The sequence below is a fragment of the Cetorhinus maximus genome, chromosome 15 (genome assembly GCF_964194155.1).
Source record: "Cetorhinus maximus chromosome 15, sCetMax3.hap1.1, whole genome shotgun sequence".
NCBI classification, from domain to species: domain Eukaryota; kingdom Metazoa; phylum Chordata; class Chondrichthyes; order Lamniformes; family Cetorhinidae; genus Cetorhinus; species Cetorhinus maximus.
The window spans coordinates 101,367,883-101,395,479 of NC_135893.1; the positions used below are offsets into that span (position 1 = coordinate 101,367,883).

At 41.7% G+C, this 27,597-nt stretch overlaps 2 protein-coding genes across 8 annotated transcripts in view; both read right to left on the bottom strand.

Moving 5' to 3' along the window:
* Positions 1–27,597, bottom strand: part of lyrm1 (LYR motif containing 1) — an 862,750-nt gene that overhangs the window by 126,327 nt on the left and 708,826 nt on the right. The gene's annotated exons all lie outside the window — the stretch shown is intronic.
* mrtfba (myocardin related transcription factor Ba) overlaps positions 1–27,597 on the bottom strand; it is a 290,981-nt gene that overhangs the window by 59,159 nt on the left and 204,225 nt on the right. For all 7 annotated transcript variants that reach the window (XM_078559102.1, XM_078559106.1, XM_078559104.1 and 4 more), the window contains 2 exons: positions 26,437–26,502; positions 4,197–4,252 (listed from right to left, as the gene is read on the bottom strand). In XM_078559102.1, the coding sequence (XP_078415228.1) occupies positions 4,197–4,252; positions 26,437–26,502 (122 nt within the window). The remainder of the gene's footprint in view (positions 1–4,196; positions 4,253–26,436; positions 26,503–27,597) is intronic.

Genomic DNA, 27,597 nt, shown 5'->3' on the forward strand with positions numbered 1-27,597 from the left:
CTCCTGTTAATCTCTGCCCAGTTTAATTAAATCATACACACGCACAGACACACACAGCCTTTTCCACAGAATAACACAATATTCCCCGGAAATATTTTTTAAAAATCCATTCCTCAGAGAGCACGGAAGGAGAACCTGGCACAGCTCCTGACTGTCACACACACCCGCCATGGGAATCATAGAAGTTTACAGGAGGGAAGGAGGCCATTCGCCCATCATTCCAAGCCTAACCACAAGTTGCTAACTGGTCGAATCCCACTTTGCAGCTCTTGTAGGCGCTTTAAATGGATATCTAAGTACTTTTTAAATGTTATGAGGGTTTCCGCCTCTACACCCCTTTCAGGCAGTGAGCTCCAGATCCCCATGACACTCTAGGTAAAAAATGTGCCCTTGAATCCCCTCTAAACCTCCTACCCCTTACCCTAAATTTATACCCTCAGGATATTGACTACTCAATCAAGGGGAATGGGGTCTCCCCATCTAATCTATACAGACCCCTTATAATTTTATTCATTTCAATTAAGTCACCCCTCAGCCTCCCCTGTCCTAAAGAAGAAAACCCCAGCCTATCCAAACTTTACTCATAATTAAAATTCTCCAGTCCAGGCAACATCTTCATAAATCTCCTCTGTATCTTCGCCAGTGCAATCACTTCTTTTCTAATAGTGTGGTGACCAGCTGCGGCCTAACTAGCGTTTTGTCCAGATCCAGCATGACATCTCATCTCTTATCTTCTACACCTTGGCTAATAAAGCCAAGTATCCTGTATGCCTTCTTAACCACCTGCCCATCCACTTTCAGGGATCTGTGGATATGTACACCAAGATCCCTCTGTTCCTCTACACTTCTCAGTATCTTAACATTTATTGTGTATTCCCTTGCCTTGTTAGCCCTCCCCAGATGCATTACCTCAGAACTTTCCAGATTGAACTGTTTGCCATCTGACTAGTCCACTCATGTCTTTCTCCAGTTTACAGCTTTTTTCTTCATTATCTACCACATGGCCAATTTTGTATCATCTGCGATTTTTGCATTGTCTTCTTAATTATACTCCTACATTCACATCAAAATCATTGACGTATACTATGAGAAGCAAGGGACTCCGTACTGAGCCCTGTGGAACCCCACTGGAAACAGCCTTCAGTCACAAATATACCCACTGACCATTACCCTTTGCTTCCTGCCTCTGAGCCAATTTTGGATCCAACTTGCCATTTGCCTTGGATCACATGGGCTCTTACTTTTGTGGCCAGTCTGCCACGTGAGACCTTATCAAAAGCATTGCTAAAATCTACATAAACTACACCAAATGCACTCCCTTCATTGATCCTTCTTGTTACCTCATCAAAAATTCTAACAACGTTAGTCAGACATGACCGTCACTTAAGTCCATGTTGACTATTTTTGAATAATTTCTGTTTTTCTAAATGAAGGTTTATCCTGTCCCTCAGAATTTCTTTTCCAATAATTTTCCCACCACCAAAGTTTCTGACTGGCCTGCAATTACTCAGTCTATCCCCTTCTCCCTTGTTAAACAATGGTACAATGCTAGCTGTCCTTTGGTCCTACACCTGTAGCCAGAGTGGATTGAAAAATGATAGTCAGAGGCCTCTGCTATTTCTACTCTCGCTTCCCTTAACAGCCTAAGATACATTTAACCCGGGCCTGGGGATTTACGCACTTTCAAAAATGTTAAACCCCTTAATTCTTCCTCTTTCATTATGCTAATTTCATCAAATATTTCATAGTCTTTCTCCCTCCCTGATTGCAATGTCTGCACGCCCCTCTCTTTTGCAAAAACAAACGCTAAGAATTTATTAAGAACCATTCCAACGTCCTCTGCCTCCACACACAGCTTATCCTTATGGTCCCTGATAGGCCTTACTCTATCTTTAGTTGTCCTCTTGCTCTTTATGTATTTATAAAACATTTTTTGAGATTTCCTTGATTTCACTTGCCAATATATTCTCATGCCTTCTCTTTGCTTTCCTAATTATATTTTTAATTTCACCCCTGTACTGTACTTTTTATAGTTTTTTTTTTACAGTATTGAGCCCTCGGTATCTGTCATAAGCTTCCCTTCTTTATCCTCTGCTTTAGGCTCCTTGACATCCAGTTAGTCCTCCTCCTTTTTTCTTTAAGGGAATATACTTGCTATGAACTCTCACCATCTCTTCCTTGAATGCCTCTCATCGATCTGTCTTCAAGTAGTTGTTTCCAGTCCACTTTAGCTGAATAATATCACAGCTTAGCAAAATTAGCTTTTCCCCACTCCTGGTCTATTTTTGTCCTTTTCCATAACTATCCTAATTCTAACTGAATTACAATCACTTCCACCAAAGTGCTGACCAACTGATATCCTTTTCATCCGCCTGGCTTAATTCTCTCAAGCTAAGTGCAGTAGTGCTCTCTCTCTCTCTCGCAGGGCTTGCTATGTACTGGCTAAAAAGGTTTTCATAGGAACAGGAATAGGCCATTCAGCCAGTTTTTTTTTTATTCATTCACAGGATGTGGGCTTCGCTGGCTGGGCCAGCATTTATTGTCCATCCCTAGTTGCCCTTGAGAAGGTGGTGGCGAGCTGCCTTCTTGAACCTCTGCAGTCTATGTGGTGTTGGTTGAGCCTGCTCCGCCATTCAATTAGATCATGACTGATCATCTACCTCAACCCCACTTTCCTGCTTTTGCTGCCCTATTGTTTTTGCACTTCTGAGATTTCCCTACATATTTGCTCTTCTATCTGCCTCTTTCCGTTTGGAGGTTCTATTGTAAACTCCCAGTAGCGTGACTGCCTGTTTTTGTTCTTCAGTTCAACCATATGTCCTCATTTGATGATCCTTCCAACATGTTGTCCCTCCTCAAAGCTATTATTGTTTCTTTCATAAATATGCAAACTCTTTATTCACCCCCCCATCTAGTCTGAAACCCTATAACTAGGAATGTTCATCTGTCATTCCTGTCCTTCTTTCAGCCATGTCTCAGTAATAGCTATAATATCATACTCCCACATGCTGATTTGTTATCTCAGCTCATCTGCCTTATTGCCTAGACTTCTTGTATTGACGTATACATCATTTAGCACTGCCAAACTGCCTTGTTGTCTATTTTCTGGTCTTTGTTTCCTCTGCCTTCCAAACAAGCTTACTAATTTTCTGCCTTTTATTTCCAACTTTTCTTCTCTCCCTTCTGAATCTACTCTCACGTTACCATCCACTTGCCAAGCTAGTTTAAACCCTTCCCAATAACACCAGCAAAACCCATGAGGACATTGGTCCCAGCCCTATCGAGGAGTATCCTGTCTGTCTTGTACAGGTACACTTTCCCCTAGAAGTGGTCCCAATACCTCAGGGATCTAAAGTCCTCTCTTCTGAAGCGTCGCATCAGCCATGTATTCCTCAGCTCTGTCTTCCTATTTTTGTACTCACTAACACATGGGACTGAGTAATCTGGAGATTACTACCTTTGAGGTCTTGCTTTTCAATCTCTCTCCTAGCTCCCTAAACCTGTCTTCAGGACCGCCGGCCTCTTTCTGCCTATGTCACTGGTACCAATATGAACAACGGCCTCTGGCTTCTCACCCTCCAACCACCCCCGCACTCCAACACCCACCCCTCCCTCAGAATGTCCTGCAGCCTCAGGAACATCCTCGATCCTGGCACCAGGGAGGCAACATAGCATCCTGAAGTCAAAGGCATGTCTGTTTCCCCCACTACTGAATCCCCAACAACTGCTGTTCTGCTCTTCTTCCTCCCACACCGTGCAGCTGAGCAACCCATGGTGCCATGGGCTTGACTCTGCTTGGACCCCCCCCCAACTGAGATAGCAGATTATGGGCCAGTACTGAAATTGTACTGCTCAATGGCAGGCTGCATGGCTGCAAGGTAAGAAGCAACCCATGGTAAATATAAGTTGGTGGGGGGGGGTGGGAAAGAAGAATAAGGTGAAGCTGGAGCGGGATATTGAAAAATGCACACACAAAATTGAAATTGAAGTTTGTTAAAAAGAAGTTACAATGGACATTTTGTCAAGTTTGTCTAAATATTTGAAAAGTGCAATGGCTTGTTCTTGCAATATTTTTAGTTAGAATCTCAGGTAGGCCAATGCAGGTGCTGTGTTTTAAGGCATTTTTTTCATTAACTTAATGCAGGTGTTGCCTGGTAAGGTTTGTTGATTATGGGAAGCATGATTGAGGTTCTTACCCTTGCTCGTTCTAAACTCTTCCTTTGTTCATGGAATGCAGCTGGGCTCTTCAATGCTGTGAACAGGTGACAAGGAAGAATTTAAACCAACAGGAAATGTCTAGAAGAGGAAACGCGGTAATACTTTCACAACTAAAGGCATTCAGGCTTCTGACAAACTGCATGCAAAGAGAAACTAAAAATACACCACCTTGGAACTACTAATCTGACTCATCAACTCTACCAAATAGATGAATGTACCAGCGATATACGGGGGACGTTAATCGTTGAAATACTTAACAATACTAAGTTCATTGTTCTGCAGCTAAGATGTATTTACTGTGACAATCAACTTGATGTTTATTAGAAAAAAAAACTAGCATGACATTTAGCAATTTGGAACAGCATCTGTGTTAAGTAATAAGGTTGAAAGCAATTAAATTATACAGTGAAAAGAAATGTGTATTATTTCCAATACAAGCCTTTGTTACCTCTAGACTTGACTATTCCAACACACGCTTGGCTAGACAACACACATTCTGCCCTCCGTAAACTTGAGGTCATCCAAAACTCTGTTGCCCATGTCTTAACTCGTTCAAATTCCTATTCCCCTATCACCCCTGTGTTCGCTGACTGAAATTGGCTCCGGTTTAGCAACGACTTGATTTTAAAATTCTCGTCATTATTTTCAAAGCCCTTCATGGCCTCTTTCCCCTTGCCTCTGTCATCTCCTCCAGCCCCACACTCTCAAAGATATCTGCGCTCATCTAATTCTGCCTCTTCAGCATCCCGATTTTAATAACTCCACCATTGATGATTGTACCTTCAGCTACCTTGGCCCTATGCTCTAGAATTGCCTTTGTAACAACACCCTATCTCACATTCTTCCTTTAAAGCGCAGCATAAAACCTACTTCTTTGACCAAGCTTTTGGCCATCTGCCCTAATATAAATTTATCTGCCCTCGGGTGACTCGGAGTCTAATTTTGCTTTATAATGCTCCAATGAAGCAGCGTTGCATATTTTATTATAGTAAAGAGGCTAAATCGTTATTATTGTTTAAAATTTGAGTATTCAGAGTGATTTCAGCTTGGAAAAATAAGAACATGTTAAAATCTTTCTGTGACTCCATGATAGATGGTCACTAATATCCTTTTGGGAAGAAAATCTGCTGTCCTCACCTTGTCTGGCCTACATGTGACTCCAGATCCACAGTAATGTGGTTGACTCTTAAGTGCCCTCTGAAATGGCCTAGTAAGCCACTCAGTTGTATCAATCCGTTAAAAAGTCAATAAAAAGGAATGAAACCGGACGGACCACCAGCATCAACCTAGGCACTGGAAATGACAAAGGGAAACCCAGCCCTGACGACCCCTCAAAGTCCTCCTTACAAACATCTGGGGGCTTGTGCCAAAATTGGCAAAGCTGTCTCACAGACTAGTCAAGCAACAGCCTGAAACAGTCATCCTCACAGAATCATAACTTACAGATCATGTCCCAGACACCACCATCACTGGTTATGTCCTGGCTCATCGGCAGGACAGATCCAGCAGATGTGGTGGCACAGTGGTATACAGGCAGAAGGGAGTTGTCCTGGGAGTCCTCAACATCAACTTTGGACCCCATGAGGTCTCATGGCATCAGGTCAAACATGGGCAAGGAAACCTCCTGCTGATTACCACGTACCACCCACCCATCCACTCCCCTGCCATCAGCTGATGAATCATTACTCCTCCATGTTGAACACCACTTGGAGGAAGCACCGAGGGTGGCAAGGGCATAGAATGTACTCTGGTTGGGGGACTTCAATGTCCATCACCAAGAGTGGCTCCGAAGCACCACCACAGACCGAGCTGGCCGAGTCCTAAAGGACATAGCCATTAGGCTGGGTCTGCGGCAGGTGGTGAGGGAACCAACAAGAGAGAAAAACATACATGACCTCACCCTCACCAACCTGCCTGGCGCAGATGCATCTGTCCATGACAGTATCGGTAGGAGCGACCACCACACAGTTGTTGTGGAGACGAAATCCCATCTTCACATTGAGGATACCCTCCATTGAGTTGTGTGGCACTACCACCATGTTAAATGGGATAGATTTCGAACAGATCTAGCAATTCAAGACTGGGCATCCATGAGGCACTGTGGGCCATCAGCAACAGCAGAATTGTACTCAACCACAACCTGTAACCTTATGGCCCGGCATATCCTCCACTCCACCAATACAACTGAATTAGTTGATCTTAGGTAGAGAGGAGCGGGGTTTAAAGTTGATGTCAGTGTTCTGGGAAAGTAACTAGTTTCCTAGTCTTAATCCCAATATAACTAAAACAGATTATTTGATCATAATCACATTTCTGTATGTCAGAGATTGCTGTGTGCAAATTGGCTGCTGTGTTTCCTACAACAGTGACTGCATTTCTAAAGCACTTTGGGATGCCCTGAATTTATAAAAGGCACTATACAAATGCAGTCTTTCTTTTCTCTTAGCGACCCTGTTGGAAAGAGCACAGTCATCAATGATCAGGCTTGATTGTGATTGGCCCCCAGTCAATAAGCTGACTGACACAAAAGAGTAAATTTTCAGAATACTGTATTTACCACCGGTGTGAAGTGAAGTGATGAGCACAAATTCATCACATTATCCTTATAACTGTGTAAATTTATACATGGAAAATGACCACGTGGACAAGATGCCAAAGGGCTGTCAGCAGTGTGATCATAGGAAGGGCAAAAAAACTGAAGGCAATAAGAAGACAAGATTAGTTTATAAGCAATAATTTTTCTTTTGTTATCATTTCCCCAAACATTTTTTTCCGCCCGTTTTCAATTACCCCTCAGCTGCACCTCCCATTTCCCAAACGATAGGGTTCCTGCTCTCAACCTCTGGCTCTGGTGCCTGAGGCAGACAGAAGGGGCAATCAAGAACAGCCTAAGGTGATCTGTCTTCTGATTGTTTTCTCCCTCTCTTTAGGCTGATTCACTCCTATTATCCATATTTAAAACCGAGATCGATAGATTTATACATCTTTAAAACATCGAGGGATACGGGGATAGTGCAGGAAAATGGTGTTGAAGTAGAAGATCAGCCATGATTTCATGGAATGGCAGAGCAGGCTCCAAGGGCTGAATGGCCTACTCCTATTTCTTATGTTCCTATTCCGTCACAACAATAACAACGACTTATTGGAAAGGTTTTGGGAAGGAATTCCAGAGCTTAGGGCCTTGGCAGTTGAAGGCACGGTAACAAGTGGTGGAGCAATTAAAACTGGGGATGCTCAGGGCCAGAATTAGAGGAGTGCAAGTATCTCTGAGGGTTGTGGGGCTGGAGATTACAGAGATAGGGAGGGACAAGGCATGGAGGGATTTGAGAACAAGATAAGGTATTTTAAAATCGAGGCATTGCTTAAACAGGAGCCAACATAAGTGAGCACAGGGGTGATGGGTGAACAGGACTTGCTGCAAGTAGGACACAGGCAGCAGAGTTTTGCATGACTTTGAGTTTATAGAGGGTAGGACTTGGGAGGCTGGCCAGGAGTGCATTGGATGTTTTCTGATTTAGTGCATTGAACGACCGATGACACCTACTCAAAAGGTCAGATATCCTTGAGCTGATATGCATTTCCATGGAAAGTTCTTTGGTTTACATCACACATCCCCTATCGCTTTAACAAACAAACACTTCTCGCTAGTTCAGGTGCATGGAGTTGCAAAAATGCTTATTTGTTCAACTGCCCACTGTCATAGTTTCATCAGCAGCTCATAGCTGCTACAAACCATTATTGGAAATTGCATGTAGGTTAAAAGGTGAAATCTACAAGAAAGGTGAAAACAAGGATCTTGATGCAATCATGCCATCCTGGTTATCTGTATAGGTGAGCAAAGCATCTATGATCAAATATCCCAATCAGACAACCTACCCACCTTACATTCACTAACGTCTAAGTGTAATTCTCTACGAATTATCTTGTCTAAGATACTTCTCTCTTTGAGTGTGTGTTGGAAATCTGTTTCTGACTAAGGCAGGTTTTTGTTTGTGACCATATGTATTAAATTTGGTTCGTTCATAGCTGGATCTCTCAGAGGTATTACTTTCCCACAGGTTGTATTTCAGTTTGCAACTGAGAAATGTTAAACATTGCTCCTCTAAAGAATGGCTAACATAAAACAACTATAATGAATTTACCGATCACAACCATCACATTAGCAGAATTAATGAAGACATCTAACAGCAGGAGGCCTTTGTTTGAACTACACAGTTTAAATTATTATACTCTTAAGCATTCCTTGCCAACTTCTCACAAGAGGATCAGCCTACCTTTTTCTTAAAATGCTTCCAAACTAGTCATTCTTGACACCAATAGCATTCCCTATAATGCATTTATATAGACTAAAGTACTATTCCACATTATTGGTTTACTTACTGAATAGATACTTGAAACACATTGCAGCAGCTCAGTCAGTAGTAAGATCTCTGAGCAATGTATGTTTTCAGTTAGCTGTAACTTTAAATGCTGTGCCGGCCGTTGGAACATTAGGCAACAATGTGAAACAGAAAATACAAACCACTGCCTAGTAAAACTGACATCAAGTACAGTTCTTACTCAGTGGACATTATTCTGCACAGCCTCATCATTTCCTATTGATTTGCTAACAATTGTAGACTTACAGCGCTTAGCTTCCACACTGCAATGCAATGGATGAATAAACTATTCAAATGGCAAATTACCTTGGAAAATCCTTTCACCCCATGAATAATACAATGCACTCTTCATATACACGGCAATTTTAATTTAAATAGTTATCATATTTTGTGGGCGATTTACAATTGCGTATTCAGGTGTTGACGATTTTTTTCAGGGTTCTTGAATTGAAACACTAGTTTAGCCTGCATTTGGCACAAGACATTAGATTCGTTTGGAGTTGAAGCAGGTGGAATAGCTGCCTGGAGACTCATTAAGGGACTGATTGCCACTTAAAATTCTTGGTAGCGTTCATTAAGGAGGCTGCACAGCACCTCCAGGTCCCCCTTTACGTCATACACCATGTTGTGGTATAAAGACCACTCGAGTCCGTGAGTTTCCTAGTAAGCAAAGGTTTTATTCAAGCATATGCTGGGAGCATACAGCCTGGTTCTACACTGTGTCCTCCTGATACCAAGGCTGCATAGCATAATTATATTTTTTAGTTATCACACTTCACTATACTGCCTAATACAATCTCCAGTTACATTCCTAATGAGTAGAATTATTCAGGCTGCTGATGTCTCATTGGGAGACCTGGAAATGTCTCCCAGTCTGTGCTCTTATCGCTCTAACATTTGTTTACCCATTCTGTGAAGGTCATTAAGTTTTATGATGTGATTGTTAGTTGGGTTCCCACAGTGCCATACCCATCATGCCGATATGTTGGCTATATTTCCCATCATGCTTAGAAAGAGCTCTCACAACTACACTTAAAGCTATAAATGCTCATAACTACATCTGACTACTTTTAAAGCTGTTAATGTACATTTTAATATCAGTTTTAATACCAAATTTTTCCAATTACCCCACTTCACACCATCCAGAGTTAGAAATATATTGCTGCTCCTTCAGCGACAGTGAGTCAAAATTCTGGAGCTCCTTGTCTTACAGCACTGTGGGAGTACCTTCATCATACAGACTGCAATGTTTCAAGAAGACAGCTCACCATCTCCTTCTCAAGGGCAACTTTGAATGGACAATAAATGCTGGCCTTACTAGCAATACCTATATTCTATGGATAAATAAATAAGTCACAAGAAATAGTTTGGCAGTTTAGTTTGAAAATTGTACTTTGCTTCATATTTGAAAACCAGCACGTTTTCTTTCTGACTCAGAGCTTCCCACAAAGAAAGGAAACAGAAATACTTATAACCATTCCAGAAAGCTTAACCTTTCAGAATGCTGAATAAATTGAACCACACAAAATTTGCATTATATAGTGCTGTTAAAGTAGTAAAAGGTCCTAAGGTGCTTCAGAGAAGTGCAATTGGTCGAAAACAAAGGCACTGTGCTAAAGGAGGAGACATTAGGAGAAATGACTAAAAATTTGTTTAAAGGGATAGGCTTTAAGGAAGATCCTAAAGGTGGAGAGAGAGGTGGATAGGCAGAAAGGTTATGGGAGGGAATTCCAGAGAGGCGGCTTAGACGGTGAAGGCATGACCATCAATAGTGGGCTGATGGGAATGGGGAACACACAAGAGGCCAGTGTTGGAGGTATGGGGTGCTCTGGAGGAGTGTAGGACTGGAGGAGATTACAGAGATAGGAAGGGGTGTGGCGATTAAGAAATTTGAACATGTGGATGAGAATTTTTAAATTGCATATCGTAGATCAGTGAGTGCAGAGGCAATGGGCAAGTGGGTCTTGCTGTGGGTTAGGATACAGGCAGCAATTTACATGAGTGAAGGTTTATGGAGGGCGATGAACGAGAAAAAAGAGCATTGGAACAGTCAAGTCTTGAGGTAATAAAGGAATGGATGATGGTTTCGGCAGCAGATAGGCTGGGGCAAAGTCAGAGATTGGTGGGGTGAAAATAGGTGATCTGTGTGATGGAGAGGATATAGGATCAGGTGGTCAGTTTAGGGTCAAATAGGAAGGCAAGTTTGGTTTCAAGACAGGGTAGTGGATGGGAATGAAATCAGCAGTATGGGTACATAGTCCATGGAGGGAGCTAAAGATGTCAATATTTTTGAAAAAGAAATTTGAGCACTGTGAAACAAGCTGCCTAATTGTAATTAATGAAAATGAAAATCAGGAGGGGCACATAATGGGTGGCCTTGCCAATATGGCACGCTTTACACTGTCACCCGAAGTCAAAATCACCCACTCTCTTTTCCCCTCTCCCAACCCGCCAATTTCCACACCAGTCACTCATAGGACCTGATGAGTGAGACCATTGAAATAGGCCCAAAAAGTGCTGAACAATGGGCAGTTTAAAGGCAGCAGACACATTTCAGGATCACTAGTCAGCAGAGTGAGGGGACTTTCAGCCTCTCACCCTCAACTTGATACAAAACAAGCACCTAGGGCTATATGGATTGAACAGGGCTGCTTCCCCCAATACCTAACATATTTTGGATGCTAACAGGCTTTGCACAAGTAAATTTAAATTACCATAACTACTGAAATTGTAGTCAATGAAAACGAGAAGAGTAAATCAGCAGATAAGGCTAGAGGTTACAAAAATAATAAAAAGGACAAAACTAAAAGGCGGATGTACTCTATGTAGATTTCCAGTAGGTATTTGATAAGATGCCACATCAAAGGTTATTGCAGAAAATAAAAGCTCATGGTGTAGGGGGTAACATATCAGTATGAATAGATATTGGCTTGGAAACAGAGAGTAGGCATAAATGGGTCATTCTCTGGTTGGCAAGATGTAACGAGTGGTGTGCGACGAGTGCTGGGGCCTCAACTTTTTACAATTTATATAATGACTTGGATGAAGGGATTGAAGGTATGGTTGTTAAATTTGATGATAATATAAAGATAGATAGGAAGATAAATTGAAGAAGGCATAAGGAGGCTACAAAGGGATATAGATAGGTTAAGTGAGTGGCAAAGATCTGGCAAATGCAGTATAATGTGGGAAAATGAGAAATTGTCCGTTTTGGCAGGAAGAATAAAAAAAGCATATTATTTAAATGGTGAGAGATTGTAGAGATCAGAGCTGCAGAGGGATCTGGGTGTCCTAGTGCATGAGTCCCAAAAGGTTATTATGCAGGTACAGCAAGTAATTAGGAAAACTAATGGAATGTTATCGTTTATTGTGAGGGGAACTGAATACAAAAGTATGGGGGGGGGGTTATGCTTCAGTTTTACAGGGCATTGGTGAGACCACATCTGGAGCACTGTGTACAGTACTGGTCTCCTTATTTAAGGAAGGATGTAAATGTGTTAGAAGCAGTTCAGAGAAGGTTTACTAGGCTAATATTTGGAATGGGAGGGTTGTCTTATGAGGAAATGTTGGACAGGCTAGGCTTGTATCCACTGGAGTTTAGAACAGTAAGAGGCAACTTGATTGAAACATACAAGATCCTGAGGGGTCTTGACAGGGCGGATGTGGAAAGGATGTTTTCTCTTGTGGGAGAATCTAGAACTAGGGGTCACTGTTTAAAAATAAGGTATCACCCACTTAAGACAAAGAAGAGGAGAGTTTTTTTCTCTCTCAGAGGGTCATGAGTCTTTGGAACTCTCCTCCTTAAAAGATGGTGGAAGCAGAGTCTTTGAATATTTTTAAGGCAGAGGGGGTGAAAGGTTATTGGGGATAGGGCAGAAATGTGAAGTTGAGGTTACAATCAGATCAGCCATGGCCTTATTGAGTGATGGAGAAGGCTCGAGGGGCCGAGTGGCCTATGCCTGCTTCTAATCCATATGTTTGTATATTCGTATGAAATTAAGTTAAGGGCAGTTTTTCAGCTGCGTGTGGTCTCACTGTACTTATTGAATACCTTTGGTGCTATAACATTGCAGGTACAGATTTGACCCTTGTACCTAGTTTAGAATGTCATGAACTGGCAGCACTGAGCTGTACTCTTGGCTCTTCATCCCACTCTATTTATTCAGATACGCCTTCACATGTAGACCTAACCTGGTGTTCACGTGGTGAGGTTTCCTGTAAAATGTCAGCTGCCTCTTTGCTAACGCAAAAAATAATTCAACATATTTTTAACAAACCAAAGGAGTGTAATAACATTTGAAAGTCTGCTCTACAGCGGTTGTAATTACATTGCAACAGTGAAGTCAAAGCACTGCCAGATTGTCCTGCCAGAATTTGTTGCGCTTGTTGGCCATTAGATTGATGGCTTTAGTATTCAGTTCTGTTGCAGTTTTGGCATTATTAAAATAGCATTTAGTTGATGGAAAACTGCAATAACTATGCAATGAGCCAGAATGTTCATATTTACTTGTATCACCAATGCACATTTGATGCATGTAGAAATGCTGGTAATGATGCTAGTGCTCAGTAATGGCTTTCCAGACTGATTTCTATCTTCTACAATGGAGAGACTGTGCCTTTAAAGAGGAATTGCATGTTATCCCACATTTTGACTGCTGCTCTTTTTAAAATGACACATGCGCTATCCTGAAAATATGAATGCTATTTCATTTTAAAATCCCATAGACTGGGAAATGCATCTGAAAAGTTAGAAACAGCCCTGATCTGCAACCACAAGCCAACATCCTCAATGGTTCAGTTACAACACTGATTTGAGAACCTGCAGATTCTCAATTCACATATTTGACAGGAAATAAATCAGACCCAGTGGCTGTCTGCACCTAACTGGAGGCTGCAGCTTAAGTAAAAGATGTGTGGCAAAAAATTTGAACAGTGCAAGGCTTTTTTGTCAGGGTACAAACAGGAAGTCATGCACCAGGGCTTTAAGTGGTTGTGGGCTTCTCAAACTTGGCTCCAATAAGGAATCACAGAACAAAGCACAAAATAAATAAATATATCATCTACAACTGTTTTCATTCGGTTGTTGTTTCTCCTGGAGTTAATACTGAGAGCTACTGCGAGATTTAACTCACAAGGCTGGAAAAGAAGGAATTTACAGGATTATGGGCAAAGGGCATGGAGTGAGAATAATTGGATAGCACTTTCAAAGAGCCAGCACAAATAGAGGCTGAGTGGCCTCTATGAACATGAATCTATATAAGCTGCTAATATATTGCTCTTCAGCCGCTGACTGCTGTGGCTAGTGGCCACTTGAACTTAAACCTGCTGGATTTCTTTAGACCAGCAGCAAAGGATACCTGCTCTTCACTGGATCCTTCCGGTTCTACCAGCCTTATTGTGACTGCTAAAGGAGTTGCTAACAAGATATTACCACTCTGAATACGTACTGGCCAAAATGGTGTGGCAAGCTGTGGTAACTGCAGCAAATATTGCTGTTGGTTTCCAGCAAACCTGGTGCACATGACACCACCAACTATGGGTGAGAAAGTTAACCTTCCATTATCTGGGCTGCTGTTACAAGTGGCTATAGTTGAAAAATCAAATAAATATCATATCCCACTTTTGGTGTCTTTGAATTTTTTCTTCAACAAATAATAAAAATGTGTTGGATTTTAAGCATTATGACAAATTGTATTTTAAGCCTCCATCCACCAATTGAAAGTCAGCACATAATGTATTTGGGACAACTCTGCGCCAAGCTGCAATAAGGATATGCTCTTGAGACTGGGGTTAAAACACATAATTTGTGGTACGGTTTTGCTAAGCAGTTAGCTATGTTGCAGTGGGTCTGGTACGACTGGATTTTGACATGGGGTGCCAAAATGTGGAAAGTATTCCCTTTACCCAGCACTAAAATCTCTTTATCTGCTGGGCACAAAGAGATTCTTCTCCCAGTTTTAAACCCTCATGGCCTGAGCATTCCTTGCTGGAGAGTTGGGTGGGTATTTATGTTGTTATTTATGCTGGGGCTACTGGAAATGACTGCTTTGAAATTTAAAATAAAAATTCCACCCCAAATTTTCAGGACTCTAGAACCTGGCTGATGATTACACTCTAAGATAGATGTCAGCTGGCAGGGAGGTACGGTGGGGGGAAACAATACAAATTCGGCTTTCATGGGGGTTGGGGGGGGGGGGGGGTTGGTGGGTGGGTGTGGAGGGACTGGTGAAGCAAATGGTGGTCCAGGAAACAGATGAAGAACTGGACCAAACACTGTGATGATACTGAATTGGTGGAGTTTCTGCATGATGCACAGCTACAGGAATGGACGGTTGGTGGTCTTGTGTCTGAAAAGACAGATGACAGCCTGTACTTCATGAAAATAGGAGGAGATGAACAGAAAGGTCTGCTCCATGGTAAAGGAAAATCAACATAATTCTACATTCACTGAGGGGAAGGAGATGGTGGTCAGGGATCTGATCAATGGGGAGCGGGCAGATCCTGGGCTTGGGTAGCATGACTGGTAAGTTTGTTGGGCCTGAGGGAAACACTCCTGCCCCCGGGTCATAATTAGTGCTGTAAAGGTATTTAGCTCCTGGATTCAGCCCTTCTCCCTCCTTTTACCTGCCAAATTTCAGGAAGCTTGAGGAACCTGGTAAACTTTGGTTAGGAATAGAATCACGGTTAAAATGAAGGCTCACATTCCCATTAAAATATTTGAATGAATAACCTGGCCCTTCTTCCTGCTTCCATTAAAACGGGAAGTGGACGGGTTGGGTTCCTGTTCAGATTTCTAGCTCTCCAGCTTCCCACTTAAACCAAACCCACTGGTTTTTGGAGGTTAAAATTATCCCCATGCTATAAATGCAGGGCATTTCCATTAGGCACAAGGGGCCTTTGAGAATCCTACAAGTCTCTGAAACAGCATTCCTTCGATATTTTTGGCAATAATTAATGAGGTAGAACAAAGATTTAAAGACAATACATAACACCTATGTTTTCATAAAGGAAGATTTACTGAGAGTGCAAAAACGTTTGAATGAAAAGGAAGAAAATTGGTCAAGCAAACATATTTGAATAAATAGAAAATGTAACCTCTGTCCTATTCCTTTGAATAATGAAAACTATGGATTGTGCCTAAGACACCACTTTTAATTACTGGTACGGAAACATAAAGTCAAGCTTTTTGTAATCGTGAAATTAAAAATCCCCGAACATTTCAAGCTGTCTACTACCATATAATTAACTCCAACGCCCACTCAGACTGGCATGACCTGAAATTAACTCCCAACCGGACATTGCTAAAATGTTTGGAATGTTTGTGTTCACTACTAATACCAATTGATTTAATTTAAGTTGTACAGAGCTGTATTGGGTTTCTGCTATCTGTATTGAAAATCAGCCACTGAATGTCTGCACAGATAGAATTAAACACATTTAAATAATGCCTTAATCATAGGAAAGAAAATTCCAAAGCAGCATGTAAGGAGGTGGGTCCTTTGACAGTAGAAAAAAAAAGATGCAGCTATCAGCAAAACAAAAATAGAACCCAAATGGATAGAGATAAGAGATGATAAAAGATTAATGCCACTAATAGATGTAGTCTACCGACTACTAACAGTGGAAGGGAGGTGGGGGAAGAAATATGCAGATAAATTAAGGAATTGAGTAAAAAAGGAACAATAATCATTGAGGATTTCAACTAACCTGATATCAATTGGACAGAAGAGGTGGGAAGGGGATAAGGGAATGGAGCTCCTACATCGTGTACAGGATTCCTTTCTAATCCAACATGTAAAAAGCCCAACAAGGGAAGATTCACTTTTGGACCTTGTAATGGGGAATGAACCAGAACAGATAACAGAAAAGTAACAACTTATATTCACAGAGCACCTTTAATGTAATGAAAGGCCCCAAAGCGCATCAAAGGAGTTTTATAAAACAAAGTTTGACAGCAAGTCATGTTAGGAGATATTAGTTCAGATGACCAAAGCTTGGTCAAAGTTTTAAGGAATATCTTAAAGGAGGAAAGCAAGCTAGAGAGACAGAGGGGTTAAGGAGTGTATATGAGAGACTGGTGCCTAAGCAACTGAAGGCATTGCCACCAATTAGGGATGCACAACAGGCCAGAATTAGAGGAGTGCATATATCTCAGAAGGTTGTGCGGCTGGGGGAGAATACAGAGATAGGGAGGGGTGAAGCCATGGAAGGATTTGAAAAAAGGATGAGAACTTCAAAATCAAGACCTTGCTTGGTTGGGAGTTAATGTAGGTCAGCGAGCACAGGGGGACAAGGGAATGGGACTCACTGTGAGTTAAGACACAGGCACCAGAGTTTTGGGTGACCTCACATTTACAGACGGTAGAATGTGGAACAACAGCCAGGGCTGTGTTAGGACAGTGGAATCAAGAGGTAACAAAGGCATGAATGAGAGTTTCAGTAGTAGATGAACCGAGACAAAGGCAAAGTCAGTTGATGTAATGGAGGTAGAAACAGGTGGTTTTAGGGATGGCACAAATATTACATTGGAAGCTCATCTTAGGATCAAATGTGACACCATGGTTGCAAACTGACTGGCTTAATCTCAACTATTGCTGGGGGAGTCAGCAAAGTGTGAACATCTAGGCAACAGTGACCATAATATATTCTGCTTTAAGATGGTGATAGAGAAGGATATAAGTATGATGAGAACCAGGTTAATAGATTGGAGAAAAGCTGATTTTGAGGGGCTGAGTATAGAACTTGGGAAAATAATGTGGGCGATAATGTTGGCAAACAACAATATAGAACAACAGCGTGAAATATTAAAAACTGTGTTCAACAGAGTGCAGGAAAAATATATTCTGCTAAAATGAAAGAACAAACTAATACTCATGAGACTCTGCAGATTAATAAAAAGACATGAGAACAACTGAGGGTTAGGAAAGAAGTTTACATTAAGTACACAGACAGCAGAGGAGTTCACATTAAGAGATTACAAAGAGATTAGGAGAGGAGTAAAAAAAAAATTAGGAAACCAAAGGGAACTATGAAATTAAATCATCAAGGAACATAAAGCAATAAAATATTTTACTGGCATATCAATAAAAAAAAAAGGCAGGCTGTGACGGGAATAGGAGCATTAAGGGATAAACAGGATAATACCACAGAGAGATGGCAGAAATATTACATATTTCACTTCAGCATTTACCAGGGAGATATTTCAGATAGGCAGTACAGTGAATGATGAGATAAGCAATGAAATAAGTGCATTTAAAATAAAAAACGGGGATTTACTGGATAAAATAATTAAATTCAAAGAGGGCAAAACCTCTGGTCCGGATGGATTGAATCCATGTATTTTAAAAGAATCTAAGGAAGAGATAGCAGAGGCATTACTGCACATACTTAATAATTTGTTATACAAAAGGTGTAGTGGCAGAAGACTGCCAGATAGCTATTGTAATTTCTATGGTTAAGAACGGGAGCAGAACCTGCCCAGGGAATTATAGACCAGTCAGTTTAACATTGCTGGTAGGAAGAATAATGAAATCTCGACTAAAGGAGAGAATAGAAGAACATTTAGAAACAAAAAAAAATGTACAGTCAGCATGGATTTCAAAAGGGAAAAATCTTGCTTGAACAACCTTACTTTTTTTTTGAGGAGGTAACAGAGATAGTAGAACAATGCTAACGCAATAGATGCAATTTATCTGGATTTTCAAAAGGTCCTCGATAAGGTGCCCCATAATAGACTAATGAATAAGGTCAGAGAATGTGCACTCAAAGCAAATGATAGAATGGATTGCTACTGGCTTCAAGATAGAAGGCAGAGATTGGGAGTAAAGAGTAAAGGCCATTCAAAGTGGCAGAAGGTGGGAAGTGGTGTTCCATAAGGATCAGTGCTGGGACCACTGCTGTTCACAATTTACATTAACAATACTGAGGGGAATTGCAACAAATTACAGGGAGACATTAATAAACTTACAGAATGGGGAAGTAATTAGCAAACGAAGTTCAACACAGATAATTGTGAAGAAGTACATTTTGGTGGGAAGAACAGGGAGATCACATTGTTTGGAAGGTGCAAGTCTAGGTGGGGTAGATGAATAAAGGGATCTTGAAGTACAAATACATCAATCATTAAAAGTTGAGCCACAGATTAAAAAGGCCATAAAAAAGCAAACCAAGCACCGGACTTCATTTCTAAAGGGACAGAATTGAAAAATTGGGAAATTACACTAAACCTGTATTGAATCGTGTTAGATGCCACTTAAGAGTACTACATGCAGTTCTGGTTGCCACATTATAAAAAGGACATAGAGGCACTGGAAAGGGTGATTTACAAGGATGATACCAGAAATGCGTGGGTACACATGTCAGGAAAGGATTGACAGGCTGGGTCCCTTCTCTCTTGAAAAAGGCTTATGATGATTTAATAGAGGTCTTTAAAATTATGAAAGATTTTGATCGAGTGGATACAAATAAATTGTTTTCTCTTGTTGGGAAGAGCATAATTAGAGGCCACCAATATAAGATAGTCACCAAGAAATCCAATAGGAAATTCAGAAGAAACTTCTTTATACACAAAGTGGTGAGAATGTGGAACTTGCTACCACAGGGTGTAGTTGAAGTCAATTATATAGGTGCATTTAAGAGGAAGCTGAACAAGCCCATGATGGAAAGGGAACATTAGGTTACAATGATAGATTTAGATGAGGAAAGATAGGAGGAAGCTAGGCATGGACTGGTTGGGCTGAATTGCCTGTTTCTGTGCCATAGGTCCTGTGTAAATGCCCAAGAGAGGTACAGAGGGTAAATGTGGTCTTATTCAAGGAGGATTCAAGCTTGGAATGGTGGCAAGAGAATACAAAGGCACAGTAGTGACAAGTTGGGTAGAGATGGAATGGAGGGCAAAGTACCTAAGAAAGGAAAAAAAAAATTAAAGGTAGTATGAGTGACAGGAAAATTAGGAGATAAGAAATGAGGGCTCAAAAAGCGTCAAGAAAAGTTAGAAGTAACAGGCTTGAGTACAGAGCAGCCATCAATATGCACACACAAATAGACAAAGGCAATTTGGATTGCACAGGCACAGCAGAAATTGGAAGTGGTCTGGTTGTAAACAGAGAACCTTCTGCCATAGACAGGTGCCTAACATCAGATGGATCAAAAATTGTTATTCTTGACATCTCAGTGTTCCAATAACATTTTACAATATCCAATTAACTATCAGTCCACAGGTGTAAAGCTTCACTGGATCAACAAACACATCAAACATTAAAGCACTCCACAAAGCTTAACTCATAAATTCAACAGTTGTCCTTTTAATTGGGTCTCCCTCTGTGAGTTCAGTGGGTGGAGGCATCGATCCTGGGTCTGTCTTGATTTCCTATTTGTTCACTGGGAAAGGGAACTTGGTTTGTGCTGAGTGTCCAATGGACAGTGTTGCAGCTTGGTCCTAGACTGCCATCAATGTCTCTCTCATAAGCTGCTATCTGTAGGTACCAAGCATGTTTCCCCTTCCTATTTTCCCTAACCCTTCAGAGGGAATGTAACCATCTTTCATTGTTGGCACTCCACTCAGATCATAACCGAATGAATGGAAATTCAAGTAAGGGAATTCAATTTCTGATATTCAGCATCAGTGGATTAATGTCCAGTACCACCGTGCCTGCCTAGATACAAGCACCACTTAAATGCTAGTAAATCATTTTGTTGGTCAGCTAGATGCCAGGCATGTACAAATACTCTCCACCAAACGTACGAGTCTCCAAAACAAACTAGTCGGAAATCTACAAAAAACGAAGGGTGGAATCTTCCACTCCAGGACTAAGTCCCATAGTGGGGCCGGCAAGTTGGAGGGACTCCCACTGAAGAGTGTAGTGGGTAAACCTGCCAAATTGTGCCCATTAATTATGCAGCCATGAGGTCCACTTCGAATCTCGTGGCAGGTCGGACAGGAAGTCGGCTGCCCCACTGTCATGTCTGGGCGCCATATTTAAAAGGCACCTGGACAGCCCCCACTTGCAGAGTTGCCCTTCCCTGGACACGTACGCACCTTGCAGAGTTGTCCTTTCCTGGACACACCCCCTTGCAGAGTTGCCCTTTCCCAGACACACCCCCTTGCAGAGTTGCCCTTTCCCAGACGCACCCCCCCTTGCAGAGTTGCCCTTACCCAGATTGGTACTTGGACTTTGCCTCCCGACCCCCCTGCCTTTCTTCATGTGTGTTCCAACCACGCCCCCCCATTCCTCATGTCTTCCAAACCCCCCCCTTCCTTCGTGTGCGTGCCATCTGTTGTGTGACACACTGCCGGCACCTGGGAGAAGAACAGTGCAAATAGCAAAGGCAGCATCCAGTTACAAGGAAGTCTGGTGCATGCCGGTGCACGTCACGTTTGCAGATCGGGAAACAGAACGGTCCGATTTCCCGCTGGCAGGGAAGATTCCACGGGGGCATAAGGTTCCGGTCTGTAGCCCCGTTAATGAGCATTCATGTCATGCAAATTACAATCCCGACGTTGACCAGTGGGAAAGGTGAGCATCATGAAAGTGCCGAGGGGAAAGTTGCGACTTGTTTTCCCGCCGGCGGAATTCTGGCTTATGGCCTCACTCCAGAAAATTTAGGCAACAAGTGAGGAAAAAGGGAAAAAAAGCAATGATGTGGATAACCATTGTGATACAGATAGAGCTTAATCAGCTAAATCTGCACAGTGGAGCACTGCTAAGTCTTTCTGTTGCTTGTCGTACTAGTACAAACCTGTCTGTTCAACACTGGATTGCATGCTTTGCCTGTTTTCATAAACTTCAGGAATATTTGCTGAACACGTTAAGTCCTTAGATAACAATAGAAGTAGTGGTATGGGATGGAAATCTGTGATAGAATAATCTTATATGGGCTCCAGGTGGAGTGGACTTGAGGGCTTTGAGTTTCTGACTTTGGATTTCTGATGTCCTTCATTTACAATTTTCCAAAACTCTTAGGCAGTGGAAACTGTAACATGAACTGCACATACTGACAGCTGAACAAAATGTTACAACATTCTGATGCCTGAAAATCTTGGTGGGGGGGCGGGGGTGGGGAAGGGGGAGTTTGTGAAGCTTACAAATTAGCATATAAGTAAATATAAATCATAGAGACAGATGGGGGGACAGGGCGAAGGTATGTGTGAGTCCAGGAATGGGCAGTGCAGCCAGGCAAGTCAGAGGTGCAGAGGCTCATCTGATCGTATTGTCAGGACTTCACTTAAATAAAACTTCTGGGACAACAGCTGGCCAGGTTCGCTAGCCAGCCAAAAGTGCGAACGAGAATCTTTCTGCAGGAGGCTGCATTGTAGGATTGGTCAGTGGGAGGAGGGGTTCCAAAGCAATCAAAGTGGGATTGGGGAGAGCTGGGAATTCCCACGCAGTACAGATAGGGGAGGTCGTGAATTTCCTCATGATGAGCAAGCGGAGATGGTTGCAAATTTTCTTCTGTTAAGCCTTGGCGAGGTTGCAAATTCCCTTGCGTTAAGCAATCAGGGAGGACTCCGGCTTCTCCTGGCTCAGAACAAATTCAAAGAGAAGGAAATTGAGGACAGTGTGGGATTCCCTCACCTTGATATTAATATTATGACATTTGTAATTTTAAGCAGGAGCCTCTGTGAGGGCCTGGAATCAACACCATTAATATTACAGGGAATGGGGGGTTAAAATCGTGGTCTACATTTTGGTTGGAGTATAGTTGGGTCTGTCTGTGTGATTTAATTACATTTGAAGTCATCAAAAGAAGCTAGGTGCCTGACATGCGAATGGTATACATGGATGCTGCATTAGCATGTAGGGTGCAAAGGAAATTTGCATTTTTAGATAAATGAATGGATTTGGATTTCAAAGGGATCTTAGTCTGTTTACAACTAGCCAGATGAGCAGGGCTAAGGAGTGTGTTTATTTTTCCCAAAGGTTACTGACAATAATGGCAACATGAAAGTTTTATATTATGAGGAAGATACAGTTCCAAAGGCATATCAAACAATAGAATTTATATATTAAAAAGATAGAAACATATATAAAGGAGAAGAAAGGCTATGGCTGGGATTTTCCGGCCCCGTCGCAGGTGGGACCCACTGCAGGTGAGGCAGTGCCCCAGCCATAAGTCCATTGACTTGCGGCGGGACCGGGAGATCCTGGCGGTGGGCGGGTGCAGAAAATCCTGCCCTATGTGTCAGAAGGCCATGTAAGATCTAAAAAGATCATATGAAATAGCCTTAATGAAGCCTCCAGCCATGGGTGCACAAGTCTGCTATATAACAAAACTGAAGCAGGAGAAAAGCCATTTGGAATTCCACTGTCAAGTGGGTATTGTGTTAACTTATGGCTCTGTTTTAAATCTAAAATCTATATTGGACTATTGCCTTAAAGGGGGTATAATTGGGGGTCAGATTAATTAGGAATTTTAGGCGTTAATATAGTAGTAAGTAATTGTAGTCTTATGTATGTGCTTGAAATCTTTTATAGTTTGTTAATAAATATTTTAATTTAATTTTTAATATCTCTAAAGGTCTTGGTTGACTTATTACTTCTGAATTCAGTGCACACATCTTCTCGTAATAAATACAAATTGTAAAACTGTTGTGATAGTGCAACCAAGTTTCCCTTGTGGTTTTGGTCCACCTGGCACACATCATCTGTCATGTCTTAACATTCATTAACGTCCTTTAGGTAAGGAAATCTGCCACGTTTACCTGGTCTTGCTTACATGTGACTCCAGACCCACAGCAATGTTGTAGACTCTTAAATGCCCTCTGAACAAGTGTAATCAGGGATGGGCAATAAATGCTGGCCTGACCAGTGAGGCCCACATCTCATGAGCGAATAAAAAAATTACTATAATGCCAAGGAGTGGGAGATTAAAAATGTCAAAGATTTTAAATGCAAATGTCGGAATCGGTAATACGCAAATGGAGTGATGAAAATTGGTCTTCCTGATATATAAACGGAATCCAGAATCCATTCAAATGCTTTCAAATTCTGTGTGTTTACTTGATTAACCACCGCAGCCCCCCACCGCCCCCACCTCCCTCTGTTGTATTGTATATATAACTTGTATCCCAGCTTTATAGGTATGAAATTATATCACCACATATCTAAAAATCTAAGTTTGTATATAGCCTATTCACAAATCTATTATTAGGCATCAACGGTACAGGTATGGGAATAATCATATTGGAATATAGGTTGTAAAAATGTATCCCATAAGAAATAACATGCTTAATCATGTTAATTCAGCAGCTTCTGAATAACACTATGAAATCACAAAGTTCTCAGCTTTCAACACACTAAAATGTACATTATTAATGGACTTAAATAATTTTGTACCTACATATCTGCTAGCTGAGCAAGCAATGAGGAACCATGGAATACCAGGTTTTTATACAATTTTGTTGCTTATGAGTTTGGAAAATTCTTCTCAACTAATAACTGGATAACCCAGCATTATCCAAATAATTTTAATAGCACCTTTGGGAGCAAACATAAATTACAAGGTAAGCAAATGAGTGCAGCTGAGGAAACTGAGTGCAAACCTGAGAGTTTGGTGAGTGGGGGAGTTCGGTGAAGGGGAGGAGGTGGTGTTCATTTCCTTTTATATTTCTACCTTTCCCACCCTGTAGGAATTGATCCTTACTCAACTAGAGGGAAAGGAGCTAGCTGTTTGGTGAGTGGTTAAGGTCTATTCCATTCCTAAGGTTTAAAATAGTGTACAAGTTGGTGGTAAAGTTAATAAAATATATAAAAAAGCAACATAGGTAAGTGAGTAATATAATTAAGTAACAGATTAAGGGTGGCAGGACAGGTGATGTGTCAAGGATGCAGCATGTGGGGGCTCCTGGATACCAGTATGATCCTGAGCAAACATGTCTGCAATAAGTGGTTTGCAGCTTGAAAAGCTTTGGCTCAGAGTCATTGAGCTGGAAGCTGAGCTGCAGACTCTGCAACACATAAGAGATGGGGAAAGTTGCCTGGATGCTTTGTACCAGGAGGCAGTCACACTACTTTGGATAGTGTCTTTTAATTTGGTCAGTGGTCAGGGACAGGAGGGGGTGACTGCGAGTGAGGCATGTAAGGGGGCCTAGAGGGCAGGAGTGTCAGCCCCTGCAATTGTCCAACAGGTCTGAGGTTCTCTCACCCTGTTTGGATGAAAGTAGGGGCTGCAGGGTGGATGACCAAACCTACCATGGCAACATGGTACTAGAAGCCATTCAAGTGGTGGGAGCAAAATGGACTGTAATGATATTGGGGAACAGTATGGTGAAGTGGATTGACACTGTTCTTGCAGCAAAGAGTGAGAGTCCAGATGGCGTTCCTGCCTGCCCGGTGCCATCTGCTCAGGGCTGGAGAGGAACGCAGTGGGAGAGGAAGAATCCAATTGTTGTGGTCTGTGTAGATACCAATGACTAAGTAGAACTAGGAAAGAGGTTCTGCAAAGAGAGTATGAGGAGCTAGGCACCAAATTAAAAAGCAGAATCTCAAAGGTTCATAATCTCTGTATTATTACCTGAGTCGCGTGCAAATTGGCACAGGGTACATAAAATTAGAGAGGTGAATACATGGCTCTAAGACTGGTGTGGGAGAAGTGGTTTCCGGTTTATGGAGCACTGGCACCAGTACTAGGGAAAGTGGAGGCTGCACCGTTGGGACGGACTACACCTGAGCCATGTTGGGACCAGCATTCTTGCAAACTGCATAACTAGGGAAGTAGTGAGGGTTTTAAGATAACTAGTAGAGGCAAGGAATCAAATGTGGAAAGATGTGGTATATCAAAGAGTAAGGTAAGAAAGGAAAATAATAATATGGGAAATAAAGGTTGGAGAATAGCAGGAAGGGATAGAGAGAAAAAAAACTAAGAATGCGCCAACAATCAAGACTATATGTTACAAGGATAACAAAAAGACAAAACTAAAGGCTCTGTATCTGAGTGTACATAGCATTCGTAACAAAGTAAACAAATTGATAACATTAAAGTAAATAAATATGATCTGATAGCCATTATAGAAACATGGTTGCAGGATGACAAGGGTTGGGTCCTGAGTATTGAGTGGCATATGATATTCAAGAAGAATAGGAAGCTAGGTAAAGGTGGAAGAATAGGAAGCTAGGAAAGGGTGGAGGTGTAGCACCGTTAATTAAGGATGGCATTTGTGCAACAGTTAGAGATGACCTTGGTTCAGGAGAGCAGGATATAAAATTGGTTTGAGCGTAGGTGAGGAATAGTATGGGAAAGAAGTCACTAGTGGGAGTGGTCCACAGGCCCCTAACAGTAACCACAATGTAGGACAAAGTAAGCAAGAAGAAATATTGGGTGCTTGTGATAAAGTGACAGCAATAATCATGGGTGTCTTTAATCTACATATAAACTGGAAAAATCAGATTGGCAGTAGCAGCCAGGATGACTAGGGGGCACTGTTTTAAAATTAGGGGTTGCCCTTATAGGACAGAGATGAGGCGAAATTTTTTCTCCGAGGGTTGCGCAACTTTGGAATTCTGCCTCCGAAGGCGGTGGAAGTGGGGTCACTGAATATTTTTAAGGCAGAGGTAGGTAGATTCTCTTGCCTAACAAGAATCTAAGGTTATCGGGGGCAGGTGGGAATGTGGAACTCGAAACACAAACAGATCAGCCATGATCTTATTGAATGGCGAAACAGGCTCCAGGGGCCGAATGGCCTATTTATGCTCCTATTTTGTGCGTTCATAGTCCAGGAAAAGTTTTACTGCTTCAGTGCTTGATTTTAAAATCCTATTGTATCTTTTGACAAAATCCTCTTTATATCTTAGTGAAGGGGTGTAAGATTTGAATTTTATAAATTTACAAAGAAGTATCTTACGTGGCATGATTCCCTGGTCCACCAGCTGCTCTCTTGTCCGTCTTTGCTGTAGCTTTAATTGAAGTACTGTGAGGGAAAGCAAGGAAAAAGATACAAAATCAATACAGATAAAGTGATCTGTGATAGCCTATAAACAACACATCAGTGGTGTGCAGTATGGAAAGTTAGACTGGATTTCAGTTTCTGTAAATAACTGTCATAGCGATCATTCAATGGTGATGATTAATCTGACCTTGCTAAACAAGTTGCTACATGTGTCGGAGTGGCTGACTTCATTTATAATGATGACTGGGGTTTCTATTATATTGATCAGATTACAGGTATGATACCTCCAGTAAAATCTTCTGTTTCAGCATGAGGAAAAATATTGCAGCCTGATCAGTTCCTACACCCAATCTGCACCAGGCAAAGGATGCTACCATTCAGCAGCAAATCTGTGCCTTTGTTCTTTGTGAGCCTGGTACTGGGCGCTGAGGGCAAGGCTGAGCATTAAGTTGGTGCTGAGGTCTGAATTATATCATTAGACCCAGACTTGTTCACTTTAATGAGGCTCTGGTCTTACCTGCAGTGCAGCGAGGGCCTGACATGCCCCAAAACACAAGAGTTAAAATAGCAGCCTATACAAGTCCATTTAAAGCTGGAAAGTGGGCATGGCTATTTCAGCACCAAAATGGCTCATTTTGATCAGGTTTGGGAGGGACTATAATTGGCCCTCAGATGCCAGACAGACCTCACTGAGGGTGGGGTATAATTTCACAATGGGTTTACTTAAAACAAATAACTAAAAAAAAAAAATTCTGTGTGTGCAAAATACATAACAAGCCAAAAGTTTTATTGTATCAAGAAAGTCACTTATTATCAAATTGCTGGGCAGTTGCTGCAGGGTAAACACCCATCATTTTAATTTGAAATGTCCTAATACAGCTTTAACTGGTCTCTGACACTTCATGTTCACACTCACACCAACAGATTAGAAAGAAACCTAAACTCAAACACATTTTTACCTCGTGCAGGGAGTACTTAGGATAGTAAACTTCAGCATTCGATATTTCATACATCAGATCAGCAAATGTAGAATTGATCACTTCCCATATCAAAGCACCATTTTTCCCCTCCCTTACAGCACTTTGGGTCTAACAACATCACATGGACTACAGCAGT